We start from the raw sequence: 25,898 nt of genomic DNA, 5'->3' as shown, positions 1-25,898 counted from the left end.
GAGACTTTTAACCAGTATAACAAAAAAAATGTTTCTGTCATTAGAGAATCCCCTATTGCACCTTTAAAAATCTTAATAGGCTATTTATTTTAGGTAATGTTTGAAAATGTTCTGATGTTAATATTAGTTAACTAATAACTAATTAACTAGTTAACTAATTAACTTTAACAGTAAAAATGCTTCTAAATCATTTATTTATCTTAATGTTAATTTCAACATTTACCAATACATTTTAAAAATCAAAAGTTGTTTCTGTTAATATTATATTTAATGGACCTGAACTTACAATGAACTGTTGTATTTTTATTTACTAACATTAACAAAGAGTAATAATTATTGTAACAGATGTATATATTGCAGAGTATATGAGTGTTTTCCATTCAAGAGTTCAAGAGTCTAATCTTTACTGTTGTTTATTACTGATCGCATCATAGACAGTAGGAGTACTAATAAGCTGCATTCACACTAATGCACAGATCTCTTTTGAAATATAAGTGGTTTGTCCTGTCTAATCCCTTAAGACATAACTGACTGTTTACATTAATTTCGCATCATAAAACCATTTTGAGATGAAGTATATTTAACCGCTTTCACAGTCACACATAGCCGCATGCGTGAGCTCTCTTCACAAAGCTCACGCAAGCATTTGAATTAACTTCTGTCAGTGAGTTTCCCATTAATATATAAGCCCACTGCATTCCAAACGTCATAAATGATGCCTTCATAGAGCATTTGTGATGAAAATAGCGGCGGTTGAGACCGTACACTGCAAAGAATAACAGCGCATGTTTCTCACAGTGCATCCTATGCAATGAAGCCCACAATTGCCATTGTAATTCACAGATAGACGTCTGAGGTCTGACGTCTTTTCTCATGATTTACAAATAGTTGGAAACTTTTGGGATTTTGTAAGTACTCAACTGAACAAAATATATAACAATGGCCTAGTGGTTTTTGGATATTTTACTGCAAAAAAATGGACAGATTGTGCCTTTAAACATAGGCTAAACTGTTCTTTTACTGTCGGTCAAGCCTATATGCGTCGCATGCCAAGTTGATCCTTCCTCTGCAGACTGCTTTAAATATCACCTTTGCGGTTAAAAAAGATATTTTTTTATCATATCACAATATTATCGCAAATGGAATTAAAGGGTTTGTTCAATAATTACATATTAGATCAGGCATTAGAACAGTAGGAGTAACTCAGTTACTTACATGTTGTTGCATTACTGTCAAGTCCATATCGTAAGAGTCTGTTTGCAAAACCTGCGCCAAAATGTGATTGATTTACCAAAGAATCCACAGTGAAATACCAAATGGAAATAAAACTCAACTGAGACATTCACATTGTTGAAATAACCATAAATAAGCATATTCCTAGCATAAGGATCCTTTGAAAGGTAATGTTATTTTTGTCCTCTTGTATCGCTCTTCTCTCCTCCTCATTTCACTAACATGCCAATGGGCGGGGCTAACGTTGCAATGATGAAAAGTGAATAATGAAAAGTAGGTGTTGATTTTTCTTCTGCGAAGGCAGCGTTTCACCTATCTGGTGTTGTCAAGTACTGGTACTTCGGTACCAAGTCGGTACTGAAATATAGTAAATGTGGTGATACCAGTATTTCTGTAGTACCGGGAGTACCGAGTATCAGGGTATATTCGGTACCCACTGATAGGGCTGTGCCAGTATTTTACGTGAATATTACATGAGTGAAGCACAAAGCTTTGTTTATAGAAGAAATAGGCTAATAGGTTAGCAATTAAATGTGACTTTGCAGCCATGGAAACATTTTGGTTCATGTCGAATGAGAGAGGTACGTCATACATTTAAGCTTTATCGCCTTTGTATTCTGTTTTGCGAATCACGATCTGGCCACCCGATTAGCAGAGAATTTAACAATATTCCATTAGTAATTCCACTGAACGTGGAATATCTGTTTCTTTTCCAAAATCTTCACTCACACAGGTGATTATAAATGTTTCGTCCTTTGGTTCGCTTTTAATTAGGCCTATTATATTTTAGGGGTGTAACGGTACACAAAACTCACGGTTCGGTACGTACCTCGGTTTTGAAGTCACGGTTCGGTACAGTTTTCGGTACAGCAGGTGGAGAGAAGACTAAACATAAAATAGCTTTTTTTATTATTAAACAGAGGTTTACTGAACAAATTGTGTTTTTGTCTTTAAATATATTAAATTAAATTAAAACTTAAAGTTTCTTAAGGATAAAAAAAATTATCTCTGCTAATGCTATAAACTATGTAGGGAGCCCTAACTTGAAAGAAGCCCAAACTATTAGCCTAAATTCAATTGCTTTTTATTTTTAGATAAAATAATCAACACTCAAATAACAAATTGTATGCAAACCTGTAAGCTGCACCTAAGGCAGTTTTTGCATTAACTTCTAAATGTTTTTACTCCAATTCGTTGTTGAAATATAATCATTTCTACACAGTGGCTGTTATTTTAACATGAGATTTATTTAAACATACATTAAATCGCCTAATCAGGATATCACTAAAAGATTAAGTAAAATAATGAATATATTGGCTAATACAGTGCATATATTAAGCGAAAGAGTTCATTTCTCTAGCGAACTAACAAGCTGTGAACACTGAATGGCTTTTCTGAGGTAAATGCATCATGACATATTGTTGAATACGGACGCTTTCATTGATGTCTTTCCATGGTTGAAACACTGAATGAGCGATTACATGAGATATGACCGTTTCAGTAAGTTGTACTGAATCTTGCAACATACCTTCAGATGTTCTTTCATGTTTATTCTGTAACTAGTACTAAGGAGGAAGAGATGAACACATTCACTTGCGCTCCGCGCTCGCGCTGCCGGTTGAACTGAGGCGCCTGTACAGTGATCTGTCAGCCCACATCAAAGCACGTCAAAATGGCATTTTCTGTTTAAACTTCATGATTTCGTGGACATCATTTGAAGGATGACACTTTGTTTCTTATCGAAAGTAACAAAACGCAGAGCTTATTGCGGTTATTGGTGGTGAATATTGGTTGCAATGTAATGCTTCGGTACACACGTGCACCATACCGAAAGACCTGTACCGAAACGGTTCGGTACAAATACGTGTACCGTTACACCCCTATTATATTTGCATTCTTTAGAAAAAACACTGTATGACAAACCTTTTTGCTTGCGCATCCATTTCTATTTAACAGTTTGTGCTTCTTATTAGACTTTATAAGACGCATTTAGTTTATTTGTAAAGCGCGTTTCACACACCTGTGATGTAGTTTCGCTTTCTCTGGCATCAGCCTCAAACATAGCCTGAATGTCTGAAGATAAAACTAGCTCTTCAGACCTTTTACAATAAGTGTCAGTTGCTTGTAACATCAGCAGATAACATGAAGATATTATTAAAAAGAAATGGTCTCTTTTCTGCTCGTGTCCCACATCCCTCTCAAAGCGCAGAGCGGTAGGCTATATGACACATCATTGTGTGGAAATAAAAAACAAATATTTTTTTAGAATAATACTTCACTTTCTTATTATTTAGGTTTCCATTATTTACTGATATTTATTTCATAGTTTTACAGGTTGTAGTGTGTCGTTTCACTGAAGGAATAGCTAAGAAAAACACGCATGTCTGTTTCAAAATGGTGAAATGATGATGTTTGAGCATTTGTTTAGGCCTATTTATTTTTTTTATATTTCAAAATTTTTTTCATTGAGGTTTATATACACGCACAAAAATATACACACACGCTCCATATATTTATATGTATGATTACCATCATGTTTAATGTTTTTAAAAATAGGCTAGTTAAATAAAATAGTAAAATAGTTCCAACAGATTTTCCTGTGGTACTGAAATTGGTACAGAGAACCATACATTTTTACTGGTATTGGTACCGACTACTTGAATTTTGGTACCGTGACAACACTACACCTATTTATTGGCACATTCCAGGATCAGTCGTTCTATGGACTTGATGTCAATAAAAGCTTTTATTGGACTAACAAGGATGTTTTCAGTTCTGAAACTTGCAGGATATTTTTATAGTACGATGACCTCTTATATATCAAAAGTTTAAGGAAAAGATGATTTCTCAATTCATGACCCCTTTAAAGGATTAGTCCACTTTCAAATAAAATTTTCCTGATAATTTACTCACCCCCATGTCATCCAAGATGTCCATTTCCTTCTTTCTTCAGTCGAAAAGAAATTAAGGTTTTTGATGAAAACATATCAGGATTATTCTCATAGTGGACTTCAATGGACTCCAGACGACTGAAGATCAAAATTTGTTTTAGTGCAGCTTCAAAGGGCTTTAAACGATACCAGACGAGGAATAAGGGTCTTATCTAGCAAAACAATCAGTCATTTTCTTAAAAAAAAAATACAAATGTCTATGCTTTATAAACACACATGATCGCCTTGTCCTACGCCTTCCCTATTCAACTTGTGGAATGAACGCGCGCCAGTTCAGTTTTTTCCCATAAGTAGAATAGGGAAGGCGTAGGACATACAGTGTAAGCTTTTTGAAGAATATGGAAGGCGGAATGATGAAGCACTTGCAAGGCGATCATTTATGTTTATAAAGCATATACATGTGAATTTTTTTTTTTTTTTAGAAAATGACCAATCATTTCACTAGATAAGACCCTTACCCGTCGTCTGGTATCTTTTTAAAGCCATTTGAAGGTGCACTGAAACTGTAATTTTGACCTTCAACATTGAAACATTGAAACCCATTGTAACCCATGTATCAATGGCCATTTTTAGGCCATTAACAATAATGTTGGCCTTTCCAACTAACAAGTTCTCTAGTCTACCGACAAAGATTTTGTGTAAAATAACAATGTGCCCTCATAGATGAGGTTTTCCTGTTCATTAAGTAAACATGAATTAGGTCAGCTCCCAAAAAAAATCACTGTACATTTGCCAAATCAAAAACACAGCTTCATGAAGCAGAAAGATACATCCACAAATTACTTTTCTTCTCTTTTTTTTCTCACATGTCCTTGGAAAACTAACTAAAGAACACTCAGAACTATTTTCACTCTAGTTTTGTATAATAGTCTCTTAATAAATGTGCAAAATTGTACAAATACAAATTGTGATTGTTGGGTAGAGTCAGAGTCTTTTGGAGGGAATTTGAGTGACTGCTGGGCTTCCTGGTTTTGCCACTGTGCTGTTTTGTGTCAGAAGCTCAACTCAGCACTGGCTGCCCTTCCCCCACTCCACCAAGCTCACGCTCTCTCTCACACAGGCACCAGATAGAGGTAGAAAGTAGGGGAAATCATTTCTCCTGGGTCCTAGACCTAGAAGTATTTAGTGCTTATGAAAGATGATAGCTGCAGGGAAGTGCATGTATGTGAAGACTCTCTAGCTATCTCAATGAAAAAAATTGTGCTGCTCTTGCTGATTAGCATAATATCTCTCTGTAGCAAAGTATGACTATTCCTGTTATGAACTGGTAATAAATATTAAGTTGTGTTTATTGGAAAAAATGACTAGTCAGTTTGTCAGTCAGTTTTCTTAGCTATGGAAGCATATGGGTAGAAATAAACAATTTTAAATGTAATGTGCAAAATGGCAATGCATTCTGTAAAATGATAATGTATTTCTGTATTTAAATGTACATTTTCCATAGCGTATGTGCAACGTTTGGAGCAAATGATCATTCAAATTCCATAAAATAATTTACATTTGGCAGTTCAGGGCTCCAGACTGCGACTTTTTTTAATCTTCCAGTGTGACTAAATTTTGTTAGGTTGCACAAGTGTGACCACCACATTGCACAACTGATAAGATCTGCCATTTCTGTTTCCTATGAGAAACATCAAATGGCAAACGAAACGAAAATGAAACACTACTCGTTTGAGCTGTGCCTGTGCAGCGCTGACCATTTATCAGCACTGACCAATAAGAGATAGCGCAGCATAAGCTCAGCACGCACTGCATCAGCATCCCGTTCGTGACACTGCTTACTACACACCGCTGGGAGATCCAGTGAGAAAGCATTTGAATTTGCCCGAAAATTAATAACATCACTGCGAGATGTAGTCGGAAGCATTCAAATTCAGCACCGAATTCTCTGCTTTAGACCACAGATATCAGATCAAATTGCGCTGACGTGGAAACCAGGAGAGACACTGTGCCACGAACAAGGCTTCACCATGGATTTAATGTAGTAACGATTACTGAAACTATAATACTCGAATGCTTTTACATTATTAATTTCAGGTTTCATCTAAACTTTTGAGAGTGAAATTCAAGCACTTTTCAAGGACTTTTTAGTGCTTCACACTTTTTCCAGCACTAAAATCTCTAAATACTATCCAATTGTAATGTTATTTTTTAATGTGATGATTTGTAAAACTAAAAGTTTAAAGATGAAGGAAAACTAACACTTCTAGTCTTTTTTTTTTTTTTTTTTTAGAAAAAAAGTTTGCCATGAAATTACCACTAGAGAGCGGCAAAGAAGCACTTCCCTAATATATGGAAAAGTCTCATGAAAAACAAAAACTTCTTCAAATTGTGACTGAATTACACGGAAAGCAAGTAAAGAGTGCTCCTTTTATAATCACTGAAATTGTTGATCAGTTCAGAATGGAACATTTAATAAGAGTCGAATATTTACATTTTTCCCTATAAATTGTTTTTGCATGTTACTGCTAATAAGTTCGTTTTATCTGCATTTTAATTCAAGCTATGTGCTTTACAGGCAAATTCCTAATGAATAAACATGTAATATAATTAATTGCACTTATTAATGCAAAATGATGGTAATATCATTAAATTGCCTTTATGATTAAAAAAAAAACCAGCGCCACCAAATCAGGCCAGTGCTCTTGAATGTTAGTCTGGTGCCCTGTATTTCCTACACTAGTTTAAATACATTACTTACACACATATTTTAATGTTTTTTAAGTTGCAAAATTAAAATGTATTACAAAAATGATTAGATATGTTTAACATGTTCAAGCAAAAATTGTAGCAAAATGATAATTTAAATGTTATTTTTCTTAGTTGCATTTATACTCACAGATAAGACACTTGTGATCGCATTTTCATTAAATATCATGCAATCAATGTAGCAAAATACAATGTAGATTTGAAAATGCTTTTCCAGCCGATCATGTCCCCGCCATGTCACTCATTGTATCAAGGCAGGGTCAGGTGTTGGAAACATGGTGGTGGCAGAGCTATTATGAGCAATGCATTTACTGGCAGATGAAGTGAAGTGAAATGAGAAATGTCAATATTCCTGAAGTTTATGCATGTCCATCAGTGATTAAAACCAGTACATTATTAGAACCATAGGTATTATGATTCAAGCGATTAGAGCAGAGAACCTGCCTGGAGCTTGTGCACCTTATCAGGAGCATGTTGGAGTGTCTGTTGAAGCTGTCTGAGAGCTATTGCTTGATCTTAGTATGATTGTATTTTTTTTTCTGTTTGTGTTTTACCATTCTGATTGCTGTTTATGCATCAATTATATTGTTAAAACTATGTGTAGTGCATTATGCTAATGAGTGTTAATAATAGTGATAATTTCTAGAGATGCACCGATGTATCGGCCACTGATATTTATTGGCTGTTTTTTGCTCAATTTACAACAATCGGCATATCGGCTGTAGCAGGAAAAAAGCCGATAACAAACCGATGTTTTATAAATTAACTGTGTGAAGGCACTGGGCTGTATAATGACTGTTGCGTAATCCTAGCGCTGCTGTCTGCGCTTTAATGTTAATCAAATAACAAAAGATCGCACACTATTCTTGACTAACTTTTGTAACTTTCATAAGTGTGGTGGACCCCATCTGAATGATGACCAATATTTTACTGATGTTAAGTTAACTGCGTCTGTTTTCACTCCAAACAAATCACCACAAAAGTTAAACATTACAGAGCTCAAGAAGTGTGCATTAAACTCTCCCTCTCTCCATTGCATTTTCATCAACATTCAGTGAATTACATAAAACACTTATTACAACTACATACAGATCTTATGCCTTTTCAGGGGATGCTTAATAAACGGACAAACTTTAAATCTGCAAATCTGTGCTCTCCTTGTCAGTCCATAGACTAGAACACCCATCAAAAGTCCCACCTTAGTAAAGGAGAGTGCAGATCTCATACATATTTAAACTTACCAAAAAATATTAAAATGTATGCAAAAACAAATTAGAAGATAAATCACAATAAAGTCTGTTACAATAAAGGATTAATATGTATTTAATTTATACAGTGAAGAATATGCAGTGCTATTTTACATTTGTTTACTTTATTTCTGTCCATGAGAACCTACCTAAAAGCACTGTTTATTTCATATATATCTTTGTTCTGTTGTTTTTATTTAGGCCTGCTGAATGTTAAATGAATCCAGTCAATGTTCATTAAAAATTATTTGATGCAGCAATAAACCTGCTAGTATATTTTAATGCAGGTGTTTTTGAACTTTGCTTATTTAAAACATGATCAAAATACTATTTATTTTGATGACAAAACTTCAAATAAGTGAGGAAGTGACAAATATCGGTATCGGCCAATAATTGTTTGTTAAAATCGGTATCGGCCCACAAAAATCAAATCGGTGCATCCCTAATCATTTCTATTCCCAAAAATAGCTGATGTCTAAACCACTCTTTCATACCCTAGAAAGCACCCCCCTCCGTCTCTCATGCTCTTAAAATTCACTCTGGTGATGTCTAAATTTTCTTTTTCTCCATTTCAGAAACATTTTGGACAGCTACACAAAGTAGGGTCATTCTACTGGTTCACAGCAAAGAATTACATATTTGAAGAAGCTTCAAAGATGAAGCTTCTTGCTTCATCTTTGTTTCCACTTCCACTCAGCACCACATACATAATCTGGATCATTGTGAACACAGACAAGCAGAGTGCTGTTATACTAAATATCAGCACTCCTGAAAATGGCCAATAATATTAAATGTGCCGTAGAACGTGTTTTCAAAAGATGTAATTAGTGTTGTCACGGTACCAAAATTCCAGTAGTCGGTACTGATACTATGAAAATTTTATGGTTCTCGGTACCAATTTCGGTACCACAGCAAAATCTTATTTTAAAAACATTAAATACGATTTGGAGCGTGTGTGTGTATGTTTGTGTGTACATATAGGCAACCTCAATGAAATACATTTTGATATATAAAATAAATAAATGCTCAAACATCCAATTTTTACTGTTGAAAAAAACAGCATATGCTGGTAAGGTAGGTTTTGAAGCTCTTTAATAATATCGTCGCTATCTCCTGATGTTACAAGCAACTGACACTTGTTGTAATAGGTCTGAAGAGCGAGTTTTATCTTCAGACATTCAGGCTATGTTTGATTTTGCGCTGCCAGAGAAAGCGAAAGTAAAAATCACCAGTGTGTGAATCGTGCTATACAAATTAACTTGACGTGCCTTATAAAGTATAATAAGCGCACACTCTGTTAAACTTTACCACAATAAAGAATGCGAATAGCCTATAATAGGCCTAAATGCGAACGAAAGAAACGTTTATAATCCCCTGTATGAGTGAAGATTTGGGAAAATAAACAGAGATTCCATGTTCAGTGGAATAACTAATGGAATATTGTTAAATTCTCTGATAATCAGGTGACTAGATCGCGATTCGCAAAACAGAATACAAAGCTTAAATTTATGGACTCGCGTACCTCTCTCATTCGGCATGAACCAAAATGTTTCCATGGCTGCGATGTCACATTTAATTGTTAACCTATTATTTCTTCTGTAAACAAATCTTTGCGCTTCACTCTACCGGTACTACAGAAATGCTGGTATCATCACATTTTCAAAATTTCAGTACCGACTTGGTACCGAAGTACCGGTACGTTTGACAACACTAGATGTAATGTAAGTCTAAGGTGTCCCTTGAAAGTGTCTGTGACGTTCACACAGCTAATATAACCCTCAAAATGGATCTTTACATAGTGTTTGTCATGCAACATGTCTAATCACGTAAGTATGGTATTTATTTGGATGTTTACATTTGATTCTGAATGAGTTTGAGGCTATGCTCCGTGGCTAAAGCTAACATTACACACTGTTGGAGATATTTATAAAGAATGAAGATGTTTATGAATTATACAGACTGCAAGTGTTTAAAAAATTAAAATAACGACAGTTTTGTCTCCGTGAACACAGTAAGAAACGATGGTAACTTTAACAGTACATTAGCAACATGTTAACGAAACATGTAGAAAGACAATTTACAAATATCACTAAAAATATCATGGATCATGTCAGTTATCGCTCCATCTGCCATTTTTTCGCTATTGTCCTTCCTTGCTTACCTAGTCTGATTCAGCTGTGCACAGATCCAGACGTTAATAATGGCTGCCCTTGTCTAATGCTTGAATGAGCTGGCATATGCAAACATTGGGGGCGTACATATTAATGATCCCGACTGTTACGTAACAGTCGGTGTTATGTTGAGATTCGCCTATTCTTCTGAGGTCTTTTAAACAAATGAGATTTATAGACTCACTGTATGTCATTTCCGTGTACTGAACTCTTGTTATTCAACTATGCCAAGGTGAATTCAATTTAATTCTAGGGCACCTATAGAATAGAATAGAATAGAATAGAATAGAATAGAATAGAATAGAATAGAATAGAATAGAAAATTTTATTGTCACTGTACAGCTGTACAACGAAATTTAGTCATTCAAGTGCACCCACATACAAATAATACACATAAATAAGTAATAAATATGTATTCTTTATGTTGAATAAAGAATATATTGCACATCAGAAGTAACACAAAGCCCTTATTACAAGGAAGAAGAGAACCTTATTTAACCATGAAAAAAAAACAAAAAAAACATGCGACTAACTACAAAAAGCTTTCTTGCATATGTAATGTAACATTATGCTAGGTGGCATTTAGAGCTTGTACAGCAATTGGAGAAAAAAAATGTTTTTGAGTCGGTTTGTCCTTGCTCTAATGGAGCAAACTGTTTTATGTTACGTTTCCTATTAACTATTTCTCCAGTGGTCCAGAGGTGTCCAGTGTCATCCTCTGTTTACACGTGTGACCCCTGAAGCATGATGCATTGATTTCCAAAGTCATTGTTTAATGTTTGTGTTCTGCTGAATTTAAGATCTACATGTCTATGGACTAAATACCTGTTACAAAATTAATGTTTTTTTGCTCTGACAAGAAAGACAATGTTTATTTTGCCAAGATGCGATTTGGTTCTGTTGCAGTAAAAGTTAGTCTTTGCAATATGATTCAAGCTGCTGTCATTCTGCTGCCTGCCACAGGCAAGGTTTTGAGGGCTTTCAGTTTGTGTCTTTCTCTCTGTCATAGTCCTGTCTAAGAGCAGTCATCTCCTGGCACAACGGTGTGTGATGAATCAGTTGCAGTTCAAATGTCTGCAAAAGGCAGTAAAACTATTTGTGCTCCGAACTATTTTATGTTTATTATAACTATAATAAATATATCCTTACCTTTTACAAACAAGGTAGAAGGTACATTCCCTTCCCTTCACAGGAGCTGATAAATTTAATGAGCAGTGTGCCTTTTTGAGTTTTTGGTGTTGCTAAAATGATATGAAATGTGTAAAATATAGATAAAGTGTGTTTACCTTTTAGAAAATGTATTATTTTATAAAATTGTTCTGGGTTATTTTACTTGTGTAAAAGAGAAACTATAAACGGGTATTAAATGACACCTGTCTGTTATAGCTGGTGGTCAAGACATATATGGACATGGATCAAGACTCAGAGGAGGAAAAGCAGCAGTATTTGGCTCTGGCTCTTCACTTGGCCTCTGAGTTCTTCCTCCGAAACCCCAACAAGGATGTACGGTTACTCGTGGCCTGCTGTCTCGCTGACATCTTCAGGATCTACGCTCCGGAGGCCCCATACACCTCACATGACAAGCTCAAGGTATGATATGTACTCCTGAAAAGATAAACATCTCACATATGACTTTCTTTTTAAACTGACCACCTGCTTATGACACACACTAGATTTCATATGACATTAAAACTGATCACAAACTTGCACCTCATGTCAAGCTGACTTATATTATATCTTGCACACAATCCCATTGCCTATGAAATTATAGCTCAAGCACAATGTCAAGCTTCTTGATGACCAATGTCATCAATTTTCACTTTTTTCCCCACTTCTAGGAAATTTTTCTCTTCATTACACGGCAGTTGAAGGGATTAGAGGACACTAAGAGCCCTCAGTTCAACAGATATTTTTACTTGCTAGAGGTGAGATTGTTCAATCAATCAGTTAATTTATGTATCTTCTCAATTCTGCAAATAACTGTTTCTGTGTGTATGAATGTTTTAAATTCAATTTTCATGCTTGATTTTATATAAACCACATAGCAGCAATAATTACAAGTTTTTCATTTCATATTTAGCATGTAGTTTGATTGTCATAGCTGAAACTTTTGAACTTTGACTTGCACAGAACCTGGCATGGGTGAAGTCCTACAACATCTGTTTTGAATTGGAAGACTGTAATGAGATCTTCATCCAGCTCTTCAAAACCCTCTTTTCTGTCATCAAGTGAGTTTAATTTTAATTGAGTTAAATCATCTCTAATGTTATGCAATTGGGCTCTTTTTTTATTGGTAAGGACTTCTCTCTTTCAGTAACAGCCATAATCAGAAGGTGCAGATGCACATGTTGGACCTAATGAGTTCCATCATCATGGAGGGAGATGGAGTGACGCAAGAGCTGCTAGACACAATCCTCATCAACCTCATCCCTGCTCACAAAGTAGGCAAATGACTTGTTACATCTTATTTCCAAGTCCAGTCCCAGATAGCTTAACCAGTGGTTCAACCTCTTTCTGTGCTTTAGAACTTGAATAAGCAGGCATATGACCTGGCCAAGACTCTTCTGAAGAGAACGGTTCAGACCATCGAAACCTGTATTGCCTCAGTGAGTCACAAAATCATCCATTTGTATTTTGTCCTCTCAGAATTTAGTACAGTTAATTGTGTTCAATTCATATTTTAAAAAGACAAAATATTATTTCAGGTTTTGTATTAACTTCAGAATCTCTTTCTCTGTAGTTCTTTAATCAGGTGTTGGTTATGGGAAAGTCCTCCGTGAGTGATCTGTCTGAGCATGTATTTGACCTCATTCAGGAGCTCTTTGCAATTGACCCTCTGCTCCTAGTCTCTGTGATGCCACAACTTGAGTTCAAATTAAAGGTGACTAAATACACATACAGTTACTTGTGCACCTGCTTGCATACCACCCCTTTAGAGCAAGAATAAATCTGTTTGTTGTTTGTATAGAGTAATGATGGAGAGGAGAGGTTGGCTGTGGTGAAACTGTTGGCTAAACTCTTTGGAGCAAAAGACTCTGAACTGGCCACTCAGAATCGCCCACTCTGGCAGTGTTTTCTGGGCAGGTGAGGCCATTCTACAATTAAAAATACTGGACTGAAAGACTGATTTGGAATATTTATAATTTGGGTGTTTATTGAATTCAAAGGTTCAATGACATTCATGTTCCTGTGAGACTGGAATGTGTGAAGTTTGCTAGCCACTGCCTGATGAACCACCCAGATCTTGCCAAGGATCTTACAGGTGTGTTCAGGATAATTGTGATTTTGCTGATTTTTTTTTTTTTTCCATCTGTAAGCATCGCTTGACTCGTATGCATCTTGTGTAACTTGTGATGTGCTGTTTGTCACATCAGAGTTTCTGAAAGTGAGATCACATGACCCGGAGGAGGCAATCAGACACGATGTCATTGTGACCATCATCAACGCAGGGAAGAAAGACCTGAACCTGGTGAATGATCAACTGCTGGGGTTCGTCAGAGAGAGGATGTTGGACAAGAGGGTGAGAAATATACAAAGTTTCTCTGAAGTGTGTTTCTCAAAGAAATAGATCTGTGCTCAATTCAAGTTAGGGCTGCCTGATACTGGAAAAAACTGTCACTATATTTTGATTTTCTGCAATATACATTGTGATATGACAAATACAGGAATTTTCAATAGATGACTTAAATAGCTATATTTGGAAAAAGTGAATCATTCTAGAATGATTGGGGTGATTATATTCAAATGTTAAACCAAGTTTTTATTTTGCTATTTTACTGGCAATAAATTAGTGTTAAGTGTGACACTGTGTTCCTTAACACGTGTATAGCTCATGATATGGTATTTCGGTATCTCAGCGGCTTGGTTCATTCACTGTGCAGAAAGCAGAAACACTGTATCATGAGTTGCACAATTGAGACCTGAATATATTTAAATAAATTGCAGCCTTTGTGATTTGATGATCGCACTCACATTGCAATATCAGTTTTATTTTGATATATTGTGGAGCCCCAATTCAAATCCTGTTAGAATGTTAATGCAAAGAGAACTGAGAAAAAATGCAGAACCCCACATATCGCTCGATTTTAAGCCCTCTGGTGTTTTAAGTAAATTTGTATGTCTTGTTTTAGTGGCGTGTCCGTAAAGAAGCAATGATGGGTTTGGCTCAGTTGTATAAGAAGTACTGTCTGCACCATGAGGCCGGGAAGGAGTCTGCTTTGAAAATCAGCTGGATCAAAGACAAACTCTTACACATCTACTACCAGAACAGCATAGATGACAAGTAGGAGCCACACACGCATGTACACACAAATGATTTCATGATTATTGGACATTTCTTTAAAACAGTGCAGCATGTCTAATATTGAAACTTCAGATTCTTAAAGTATGTTTGTGTATTAGGTTGTTGGTGGAGAAGATCTTTGCACAGTACATGGTTCCTCACAGTCTGGAGACTGAGGAAAAGATGAAGTGTCTGTACTACCTTTATGCCTGTCTGGACACTAATGCTGTCAAGTGAGTCTTAATCATCTGATTCCTGTTTTTCAAAAGCTTCATCAGATTGCAGAGAGAGTCTCTGGTTTCCATCTGACAGTATCACAGTACTTCTTTTAACAGTAATCATCTCACTTATGTGTTCAATTATATCAAGCAGAGCATCTTTTTGTTTTTCAGAGCACTGAATGAAATGTGGAAGTGTCAGAATATGTTGAGAGGGCTTGTTCGAGAACTGCTGGATTTACACAAACTGCCTACAGTAAGTCACACAATCACACTAAGGGGCCTGTCTTGGCGAAAATCCTAGCAAACATAGTTGGTAATGTCTAGTGCATGTGTTCAGTATCAGTATATTGGAACCGTGCATTGTCTTAAGGTGACAGCAGCCTAATATTCCTGCTGATGTCTGTCTTTGTTAATCAAACAACAAATGACAAATTGCTCACTGCTCTTGATTGAATAACGTCTGTAAATTAAATTTATTCAGTGAAGATGCAATATTATTTTACCTTTGCTTACTTTATTCAATTTCTGAACCTGAAAACTAGAAAGCTCGTGGTCTGTTTTCTGAGTTGTTCACAGTGAATGCAGCTAACTCGATCCCTGTTAGTGCTGCGAGTTTAACTGGCATTAGGGAATGCAATTGTGCTAGTTATTTTTTTACATTTGCATAACATTTGCATAGTAATAATATATTATTATAATTATTATATAATCTCACTCAGAGGCATTGGGCCTAAGAAGAAAAAAAATTTGTTAAAATATTTGTTAAATATACTAATCAAACAAATGTTCAGCTAAAAACTAGTGAAAGAAAGGAAACTGGCGGTGACCAAAGCAACAATTTGTTCTTATTTTGTGACTGTGTACAATGCACATATGAATTAAATCAATTTTGATGCTGTGGAAGAGTGACTGTTGTTTTTCTCTTCCTGCAGTCTGAAGCAAACACCACAGCCATGTTTGGAAAACTTATGACCATCGCTAGTAAGTACACACAACATATTTGCTTATATATGAATGAATAGTTATTAAAATCAACAGGTTTTACAATGTGTAATTTGTCTTGCTCTCATTCTCAGAGAATCTCCCAGACCCAGGCAAAGCTCAGGACTTTATGAAGAAGTTTAATCAGGTTCTGGGTGAAGATGAGAAATTACGTCTTCAGCTTGAGCAACTCATCAGCCCCACCTGCTCATGTAAACAGGCTGAACAGTGTGTGGTGAGTGTAACGCTATACCATCACTTTCAACGCTGCACTTCAAGTTCACATTATAACCGGTCATAGGCTTCCTGTAAAAAAAGAATTATGTTTAAGACATGTTTCAACCAACAATTTTAACAAGCTATGTAGTTGTATGTTATATTATAAAGATACAAGTTATCTGAGAGTGGAGTTTTCCTTTCAGAGGGAAATCACACGGAAGCTGACATTCCCCAAGCAGCCCACAAACCCATTCCTGGAGATGGTGAAATTCCTGCTGGAGAGAATCGCACCAGTGCACATTGACTCTGAGGCCATAAGGTAGGTAATGATGTAAATTGGCAGACAAGAAATGTGTTTGTTTTGGGGAGAATTTGTTAATGACCATCATCCAGGTTTTCAGATGGACAGGCTTTGTTGACGCTGACACCCCTGGTATCTGGCTGAATCTGTTCTGTATCGGTTTATTTTTTTTTTATTTTGAACAGCAAAAAAAAAAACTAGTTCATGAATTGATTTTTTTTTTTTTTTTTTTTTTTTTTTTTATTGACGAGAGATGGGTCAATGATCTCGAGTGTAACTTGTTTTGGACCTAAAGAAATTTAACCTGAATAATGTTCCTTTAAGTCTTTACTATAACAACTAGGGGTGTGAAATTTTGCAACTGACTAGTTGACCGGAGACAGTCTGTATATGCGATCCATTTGAAATGGATTACTAAATCTATGAACGGTCAAATCCCATACTGAATGCTGCTAAAAATAGGTCAGATACATGCAATATGCTTGCCTTGCACAAACATTGTATATAAAACTTAAGCTATCACTTAAGCAACGTTAGCCATTATAGACATATTTATTCAAATCAACTAACTCAATAGGCAGTTCAAGACCAATAAGTTCAAACCTAATAGCCTATTATAAACAGATTTCCTCAAATGAAAGTTAGTCCACATAAGTCGGCGCATTAAGGCTTTGTTGTTTGTTACCACGGCAGCCATTTGCCTGTTCGGGCTTGTATGAAAGGTATCTATACCTATGACAGGCGGGCAAAATTGCAAGAAAAGCCTGACATGTACTGACAAGTACACATTATTTAACCGTATTCTCTTTGTTAGGATGTTGATATAGAGGGTATGCATTGACATTACTTTCCTGCCGGAGCACGCCCCCTCAGTCGGACTGAGTGGCAAAAGAGCCTGCTGCATGACTGGACTTAATAGGGGAAACTGTAAAAACATGAGTAAAACAAACTATTATCAGTTTAAAGTAAAGGTTAGTCTCTAGTGTTCCTTACAACTTCCCAAAGATCCAGTGATCCATGGATATTGACATTCAGCCAGTAATCGTGTTTCCTGACATTTATATGTGCCTGATTTCGACGCCGACGAAATACATGAAGTAAATTTGCCTGTGAATGCTTTATTTAAATACAATATAGGTAGGTCTAAACCCGGGTGATCACTTATATAAATGTTATATATATATATATATATATATATATATATATATATATATATATATATATATATATATATATATATATATATATATATATATATATATATATATATATATATATCGTCATATCGTCCAGCCCTAAAACTTTTATAGTTTTTGTCAGTTTTTATTTAAACACATCTAATTATGCAGAATATAAGAAGGTAAATATTTAATTGAGTTGTCAATACAATATATAACAATACAATATATAGGGTATGATTTTAAACCAGAATTCAACATATTGACACATCAATAACTGCAAATCCACATTTCGCTGCCTGGAGTCCTAGAGAATTGCAGCAGTCCATTGGTTTCTCTTTTCTGTAGCTTTCAGCAGTCTGCAAAAATATACCTAATTTTTCAAATCTATTTATGCAATCAGTCGCAAAGCTCTTTCCCATTTTAGATTGTTTTGTGTTTTTTGCGGCATTCACCCTGAAAACAAATGCTGCCACTCAGTAGGCATAACTGCAGTCACTCTGGCCGACGGTGACGCTACATGCATACCCTCTGTAGCAACTAGTATCAAGTAAGTTTCATTCATAATGTTTCTCCTTTAATCCAGTAGGCCTATAAAATTTCATACCGTATTGTCCCTCATAACTGGTAGTATAACAAGTCTATAAGAAAGCTTAATTGTTAAATGCTAGTTTGACATGACATAGAAGAAAACAGAAAAGTTTATGTTGTGAAAAGTTTAGGTTTTCAAAGTACTCCCTTACCTTGCTACTCTTCCAAGTGGACATTTCTCTGAACCTGCCACGAGTGCCACAGAGAAAACCAACGCATGCAAAATCTGAGGTAAAATGAAATGATTTTGTTTTCTGCTCCAGATATACACTTTTCAAAATATTTTAAAGGGGGGTATGACGCAGTTTCTGCCAATCTTGTTAATTTTGAGTACATATAGAGTAATAATGCATCCGTCATATCTCCGAAAAGTCTTTAGTATTGTCATATTTATAAAAGATACGCTAATCCGAGTCTTTCCGAAAAAAGTAGAGATCCTGGAGGCGTGTCTTCCGTCAGTGCTGTGGGTGGAGCTAAAGAATCACAAGCGCGCAGCTTCTGCGTAGAGATCGTCTGCTAGCTGCGATATCCTTATAAATAAAAAGGGAACAAAACGTTCGTGTTTACATTATATGCACTTGTGTGCCGATTGCCAACAAAACAGACATCTGATGCAGCTTTACTCACCACCCGCCATCTGTAAATCCAGCGCCAAACTGGGACTTGTTTACAAAGTATTCAACACCGAAATCCCGGGAACAAACAAACATACCTGCACAACTCCGTTGCTGCCCTGGAAAAACAAACTTCATCCTCTGTTCCCTTAACGCTGGGTTCTTTGGGAAGCTCAAAAAGGTAATCTTTTCCTCACAACCAAAAACACACTCCTTTGTTTACAGGAGCTGCGTCTCATTTCGGCGGCTGCATCCTCCGGAGGTCGCATTTCAAGACTAATTACTCCACCAAGTGTGTCATATTTAAGAAAAGTAACCATAATATTGACTGATATTCATTGTGAGGTGTAAAATACTGTAATTTCTTTCTTATGTTGCAATCTAACGGTTATTTTTCTCGATGATGAATGCAGCCTTCAAAGGGTGCAGCCCCTGAATTGGGACACAGCCATTGTTGAAAAATCTCTCGGCTTCCGTATCCCGAACGAAGCGCGTTGATGGGCGTGCTCTTGCTCTGGGTGATGTGTGTGTGCGCACACTTATCAGGGAGCAGTGCCTATGCATGGAATACCACTCTCTTTTGACATCATACAGGACACACTCGAAAAAACTCTCCAAATCCTGTACCGAAACCAGAAGTAGTGTATTTGGCACAGAAATACTCTGTCATATGTCCAACTCGTGTTTTGAAACTTCGGCCATGTTTAACATGAGAATGCAACTCTTTTAACAGTGTAAATAAGTCAGAATGCATGAAATTAATTTTAATTTTAAAATTCATTAACATGATGGTAATTTAAACGTAGCCTTTGTAAAAATATAAAGCGAAACATTAAATGTGCAAAAACAAAAATTGTAAATGACCAATATTTCCTAGTCGACTAGCAGCAGCAGTATTGTTAAATTGAATGGTCAAATAATCTCGCACATCCCTAATAACAACTATTGTAAAAATACTGTACATGGACTTCAATGCCTAAACAAACTCTAATTTCTTGCAACTTGCAAAATAACTTAATCAGACAATTGGTCATAAAAATCAAATATTAAAATTGGAAATGCTGTGCAGGGTGATGCACAGTTACAGATAATGTATTCTCTTTGTTTGAACAACAGTATCTTATATAGACTATCAGTGCACCTGCAGATGTAAAGCGAGAACTTGAATGACAGAGGAAGAGAAACTGACTGAGTGGGAGATAGATAAGCACAATATGGGCCATGTGCTTGTTTTCCCCCCTTAACGGTTGTGTAACAGTCTGATAGCTTTTTAACAGTGAGACATCTAGTGAGGGTGAAGTGTAACTGCAGGTATTGTGTAGACTTTTTGGATCAGTAATAGTGTGTGTGTGTGTGTGTGTGTGTGTGTGTGTGTGTGTGTGTGTGTGTGTGTGTGTGTGTGTGTGTGTGTGTGTGTGTGTGTGTGTGTGTGTGTGTGTGTGTGTGTGTGTGTGTGTGTGTGTGTGTGTGTGTGTGTGTGTGTGTGTGTGTGTATGTGTGTGTGTGTACAGTGCCTTGGTGAAGCTGTTAAATAAGTCAATTGAGGGCACTGCAGATGATGAAGATGAGGGAGTTACTCCTGATACTGCCATCCGTGCTGGACTTGAGCTGCTTAAGGTACTGTTCATAATTACAAATGTACTAGTTTAAAGTTTTCAATATAAGGGAAGACATGATTTCTAGCTGTTTTGAAATAATATTTTTAAGTACTATATAGTAGACATATGATCAAATTTAAAATTAAAAAAGAAATTGCTAAAAAAGTGTAGGCTATTGTTCAGGTCAGGTCAAGTCACCTTTATTTATATAGTGCTTTTTACAATGCAGATTGTGTCAAAGCAGCTTTACAGTGATAACTGCTATATAATTTTGGCTGCAAAGCAGCTCTTAAAGAAAATGGTGTCAATGCAGGCAGATGCAAAGCACAATTAAATTTAATTTCAATTTAATACTAAGTGTCTTTGACTCATTCTCAGTTATTTTTAAGTGTGCTGTTCTGTCTTTCCCTACCTCAGGTTTTGTCATTTACTCACCCCACTGCCTTCCACTCAGCTGAGACGTATGAGTCTTTGCTGCAGTGTCTGAAGATGGAGGACGATAAAGTGGCTGAAGCAGCAATACAGATCTTCAGAAACACAGGACAAAAGATTGAGACAGAACTGCCACAAATCCGCTCGTATGAACACCTCCCAAATGCATACACACAACTGTTTGGAGCCAGTAACAACATCTTTAACTCATTATATACTCACCGATACAAACTCTTCAGTATCATCAACTTTATTAATAGCAAATTCAAAAGTAAAAATGTTTTGTAGTTAAATGTTCTGTAACTCTATTTACAGGACTCTAATTCCCATACTACATCAGAAGGCAAAACGAGGCACCCCCCACCAGGCCAAACAGGCGGTCCACTGCATCCATGCCATCTTTCACAACAAAGAGGTCCAGTTAGCGCAAATATTTGAGGTAAATCTATGTGCATAAAGCATAATGTGTTACTTTTTTTACTGAAATTCAGTGAACATTGCAATAATGAGATAAATTGTTGTTTAACTTAATGCACGTTTTTCAGATAGGCCTTTTTGTCTCTTTTCTCTTGTTTCAGCCATTGTCTCGCAGTCTGAATGCAGATGTGCCTGAACAGCTGATCACTCCACTCGTGTCTCTTGGACATATCTCCATGCTGGCCCCGGATCAGTTTGCATCACCCATGAAGTCAATCGTTGCTAATTTTATCGTGAAGGACCTTCTGATGAATGACAGGGTGAGCATATTGTTGTATTATTCTGCTTTGTGCATGTAGGAATTATTTTATTTCCTTGCATGTTAAATTAACCCTCTTTAACTCTCAGTCTGTGGGAAACAAGAATGGGCGGCTCTGGACAGCTGATGATGAGGTTTCCCCTGAAGTGCTGGCTAAGGTAAATGTCTTAGAGTAATCAAGTTGAAAACGGCATCTCTTGGTGATTTGTGTGTATATTAACCCTTGTGCATTCAAAAAAAAAAGTTACACTTAGGTTAAAAATGGACAAAAATGTCCATGCCAAAAAACTGTCATAGAAATATGATGTATTAATATTTTTTTCCACTTTCACTGATGTCAATTTTTTAACCAGCATCTGTTCTATCCATAGATACCAAATATTCATTAATTTTAAGAACTTTAACCCTTTAAATGCTGGTTTGTTTACATAATGCCATAGGTGTTTTTTTATGAAAAAATTAAAAATAGTAGTTAATTTTCATAAACTAAATGCTAAGCAGAATTTTTTTTCTTTGCTTATTAGATTCTTGGGTGGGTCAATGAAGAACAACAACATTAATTTTGAGGCATTTATATTTTTTATGTAGTGTCAATTTTTTTAAAAAACTAACACTTAGGTTAAAAATGGACAAAAATGTCCATGCCAAAAAACTGTCATAGAAATATGATGTATTAATATTTTTTTCCACTTTCACTGATGTCAATTTTTTAACCAGCATCTGTTCTATCCATAGATACCAAATATTCATTAATTTTAAGAACTTTAACCCTTTAAATGCTGGTTTGTTTACATAATGCCATAGGTGTTTTTTTATGAAAAAAATAAAAATAGTAGTTAATTTTCATAAACTAAATGCTAAGCAGATTTTTTTTTCTTTGCTTATTAGATTCTTGGGTGGGTCAATGAAGAACAACAACATTAATTTTGAGGCATTTATATTTTTTATGTAGTGTCAGATTTTTTACAAAAAATAACACTTAGGTCAATAATGGACAAAAATGTCCATGCCAAAAAACTGCCATAGAAATATTATATATTAATATTTTTTCCACTTTCACTGATGTCAATTTTTTAACCAGCATCTGTTCTATCCATAGATACCAAACATTCATTCATTTTCAGAATTTTAACACTTTACAAATCGGTTTCTTTACATCCTCGGCTTCTAATGCACCCATGTGCTCAGTGTCAGTGGGCAGCACTAGTTTCAGAGCTTCCTCTGCTGAGTAACGTCTCTTCAAACAATGAAATGATCAACCCCTCAAGCACCACATATGTATAGGTTTGGCTGTGAGGACACCTGTGTGAACTCAAACTTTGTATAAAATCTACCAGACTAAAAAATCAGTATTTTCTTATGGTGAAAACTAAAATAATGTGTTTAGGGGCTTCTGAACGTCTACTTCAAATTCAAGCGTAACTTTTATCTCCGTACAAAAACAATAACAAGTGAAAAAGTGCAATCAAGGGTTAAGATGTGTGTTTGGTCAAAAGAAGAACCTTAAAGCCTTCTTTGACCTTTTTCATAGTTTTCACATGACCCTATGACCCTGCCAAGGGTGTGACTCATACATGGAGTGGGATTTTTGATTGCCAGTATGATATAATTTCTTTCAAACTAATTACACAAATTAAATTTTCAGTAAACACCTGCAAACTACACTCTGACATCCTTACCAGTATACCCACACAATTATAGCTGCATTATTTTTCAAATTGACTTTATCATAGACTATAATATGCATAAGCAGAAAACACAAATAAAGCGAGTATTTCTTTTATAAGCCAAATTTGAAAATATGGCACAATCTAGTAAAAAATGGTAAAAATGTAAAATTTGAAGCCTTGCCGATAGAATGAATGCCTATTTGCAAATATTGTATCATTTTATAGTCAAATGGCCCTGGGTTAAAAAATTGCAGTTTTAATGGGTTTCAATGTGGACATTTTTGTCCTTAAGGTCCTAAGTGTGAGTATTTTTGTACAGAGGGTAAAATTGATTTTTTGAAGGAAATGAGGGTAAAATATTAAAATTCCAATAAAAATAAACACCTGAGCCAAAATTCATGTAGATGGCATTAACAAAGGCACACTTATAACAAAAAACAAAACTGAAATGGACAAAAATGTCCATAAGGATGCACAAGGGTTAATGTGCATGTCTTTGTGTGTTTCCAGGTGCAAGCTATTAAGCTGTTGGTCCGCTGGTTGTTGGGAATGAAGAATAATCAGTCTAAATCCGCTAACTCAACTCTCAGACTCCTCTCAGCCATGCTGGTCAGTGAGGGTGACCTTACAGAGCAGAAGAAAATCAGGTACTTACTGGGTGTCAAGATCCACTAAGTAATTTTGTGTAATTATGAAAGCTGCCCTAATATTGTAACAGGCATATAACCTGTGTGTTTGTGGACACAGCAAGTCTGACATGTCTCGACTGAGGCTTGCAGCGGGGAGCGCCATCATGAAACTGGCACAAGAGCCTTGTTACCATGACATCATCACTCCAGAACAGTTCCAGCTCTGTGGACTCGTCATTAATGTGAGTGCAGCACAAGACTACTTAGAAATGTAAAAACAGGAGTTTTAGGGATGTGCTGATATTAGTTATTAAATTATATTAAAATTAAAATGATTTTCATTTAATGGTTGATATTATAATTTTATACTGTCTAAATAAATAACTAAAATCTATAAATCAGTTTAAATGCTACAAGTGAACTTAATATTTTGTGCAGTCCAATAGTTTAAGTTTTTTTTAAAGAATAACTTTTAAAAAATAACCTTTGCCATTATCTAATTTTCACATAAGTTCCCCTGTAGTCAATAATTTTATCCCTTAAAAGTGCCCTAGAACGCGTTTTCAAAAGATGTAATATAAGTCTAAGGTGTCCCCTAAATGTGTCTAAGTTTCAGCTCAAAATACCCCATAGATTTTTTTTTTTTTTTTAATTAATTTTTTTAACTGCCTATTTTGGGGCATCATTAACTATGCACTGATTCAGCACGCGACCCCTTTAAATCCCCTTGGCAAAAAAATGTATGTCTTTTCCATGTACTGAAACCTTGTTATTCCATTATGCCAAGGTAAATCAAATTTTTTATTCTAGGGCACCTTTAAAACTCATCTTGAATCATCAAAATGACATATTTAAACATTTTTTCTTATGGGGGAAAAAAAAATCTTCATGCCTTAAAATAGCTTGAATGTAACTTCACACCCTTGCTTCATTTAGTATATGTGGATCTATGAATATGCTAAATAGCCCCAACTCCATTCACTTGCACAAGCTCAGAGATCCACTCGGTTAACAATGAAATCACTTTTTACAATGTCGGACACATGACTGTAGTTAATATGCTTTTGCTTGACTACATTATCAAACAGCTGCTCAAAATGTGTTGCTAATGTTACACAGACCATGGGTGCATCTCAATCAGCTCCCTAGCTCAGTAGTCAGGACACTGATTAGGGAGTTGGCCACATTCATTTTCACGACCTAGGGAACTAGGGAGCTGATTGAGACACAGAGCATGTTTCTGTTCACATCTCAGACAGCCTTCTAAAAATCAGTATTTTTCAGACTCCCCTCCTTCAGAGCAGTCATAGTTAATGATATGCTAAAGCCTGCCGGAACGTTAACGTGACTGGTTACAGGGTAGTTTGTGACATCACAAACACCGGCAATTTCAAACTGCTTTTTTAAAACTGTCTTTATATCACTGCAGTTTTAAAGAAAAAAAATACTCCAATCATCTTGACTTATGAATTTGCTCATGATTTGTTTTAAAACTTTAAACTAAATGTAAGACTAGGGGAAATTAGTGTTGCAATTAAATTTCCAATATTGACAATACTGACAGATACTGATAAACTGAAAAATGTCTAATGTCTAATATCGGTTGTTAACTAAATGGTACTGAAATGTTGTGCATCCCTAAGGATTTTCCTTATAGATGATGGTGCTTGCAGTGTCAAGGTCATGAGATGAAAGAGTCTTGCAAATGCATAGTTGTAAAATATTTTTTTATATAAAGGTCTTAAAAGTACAGCAGCAAAAAAAGGTTGTACATAATAGTTTACTAAATTACAACTGTTTTGGTACAAGAAACTTTGACTAACATAAGTGGACATATTAGGACATGCTACAAAAGCATATAATAGCCATATTACCACAACTTTGCATCTTTTTTAAGAATTTCCTTCCCTTTCCCCTTTCTTTATAGGATGAGTGCTATCAGGTGCGGCAGATCTTTGCTCAGAAGTTACATGTTGCTCTGGTGAAGTTGTTGTTGCCACTGGAGTACATGGCTGTGTTTGCTTTGTGCGCTAAAGACCCAGTGAAAGAGCGACGTGCTCATGCACGACAGTGCCTGCTCAAGAACATCAATGTCCGCAGAGAGTACATCAAACAGAATCCCATGGCCCATGGTA

General features: G+C 35.8%; 1 protein-coding gene across 3 annotated transcripts in view; it reads left to right on the top strand.

Annotated features, from left to right (window-relative positions):
* The window catches only part of pds5a (PDS5 cohesin associated factor A), a 36,596-nt gene that overhangs the window by 5,366 nt on the left and 5,332 nt on the right, over nt 1–25,898 (top strand). For all 3 annotated transcript variants that reach the window (XM_067405089.1, XM_067405092.1, XM_067405091.1), the window contains exons 3-25: nt 11,698–11,901; nt 12,150–12,236; nt 12,442–12,539; nt 12,626–12,752; nt 12,837–12,917; nt 13,052–13,192; nt 13,280–13,395; nt 13,479–13,573; nt 13,686–13,831; nt 14,442–14,593; nt 14,713–14,826; nt 14,986–15,067; nt 15,747–15,795; nt 15,891–16,030; nt 16,218–16,333; nt 20,210–20,315; nt 20,714–20,874; nt 21,044–21,167; nt 21,307–21,465; nt 21,554–21,622; nt 23,645–23,781; nt 23,882–24,005; nt 25,691–25,895. In XM_067405089.1, coding sequence (XP_067261190.1) covers nt 11,698–11,901; nt 12,150–12,236; nt 12,442–12,539; nt 12,626–12,752; nt 12,837–12,917; nt 13,052–13,192; nt 13,280–13,395; nt 13,479–13,573; nt 13,686–13,831; nt 14,442–14,593; nt 14,713–14,826; nt 14,986–15,067; nt 15,747–15,795; nt 15,891–16,030; nt 16,218–16,333; nt 20,210–20,315; nt 20,714–20,874; nt 21,044–21,167; nt 21,307–21,465; nt 21,554–21,622; nt 23,645–23,781; nt 23,882–24,005; nt 25,691–25,895 — 2,833 coding nt within the window. The remainder of the gene's footprint in view (nt 1–11,697; nt 11,902–12,149; nt 12,237–12,441; nt 12,540–12,625; nt 12,753–12,836; nt 12,918–13,051; nt 13,193–13,279; nt 13,396–13,478; nt 13,574–13,685; nt 13,832–14,441; nt 14,594–14,712; nt 14,827–14,985; nt 15,068–15,746; nt 15,796–15,890; nt 16,031–16,217; nt 16,334–20,209; nt 20,316–20,713; nt 20,875–21,043; nt 21,168–21,306; nt 21,466–21,553; nt 21,623–23,644; nt 23,782–23,881; nt 24,006–25,690; nt 25,896–25,898) is intronic.

The sequence above is a fragment of the Chanodichthys erythropterus genome, chromosome 12 (genome assembly GCF_024489055.1).
Source record: "Chanodichthys erythropterus isolate Z2021 chromosome 12, ASM2448905v1, whole genome shotgun sequence".
Classification (NCBI taxonomy): Eukaryota; Metazoa; Chordata; class Actinopteri; order Cypriniformes; family Xenocyprididae; genus Chanodichthys; species Chanodichthys erythropterus.
This window is presented reverse-complemented; position numbering and strand designations above follow the sequence as displayed.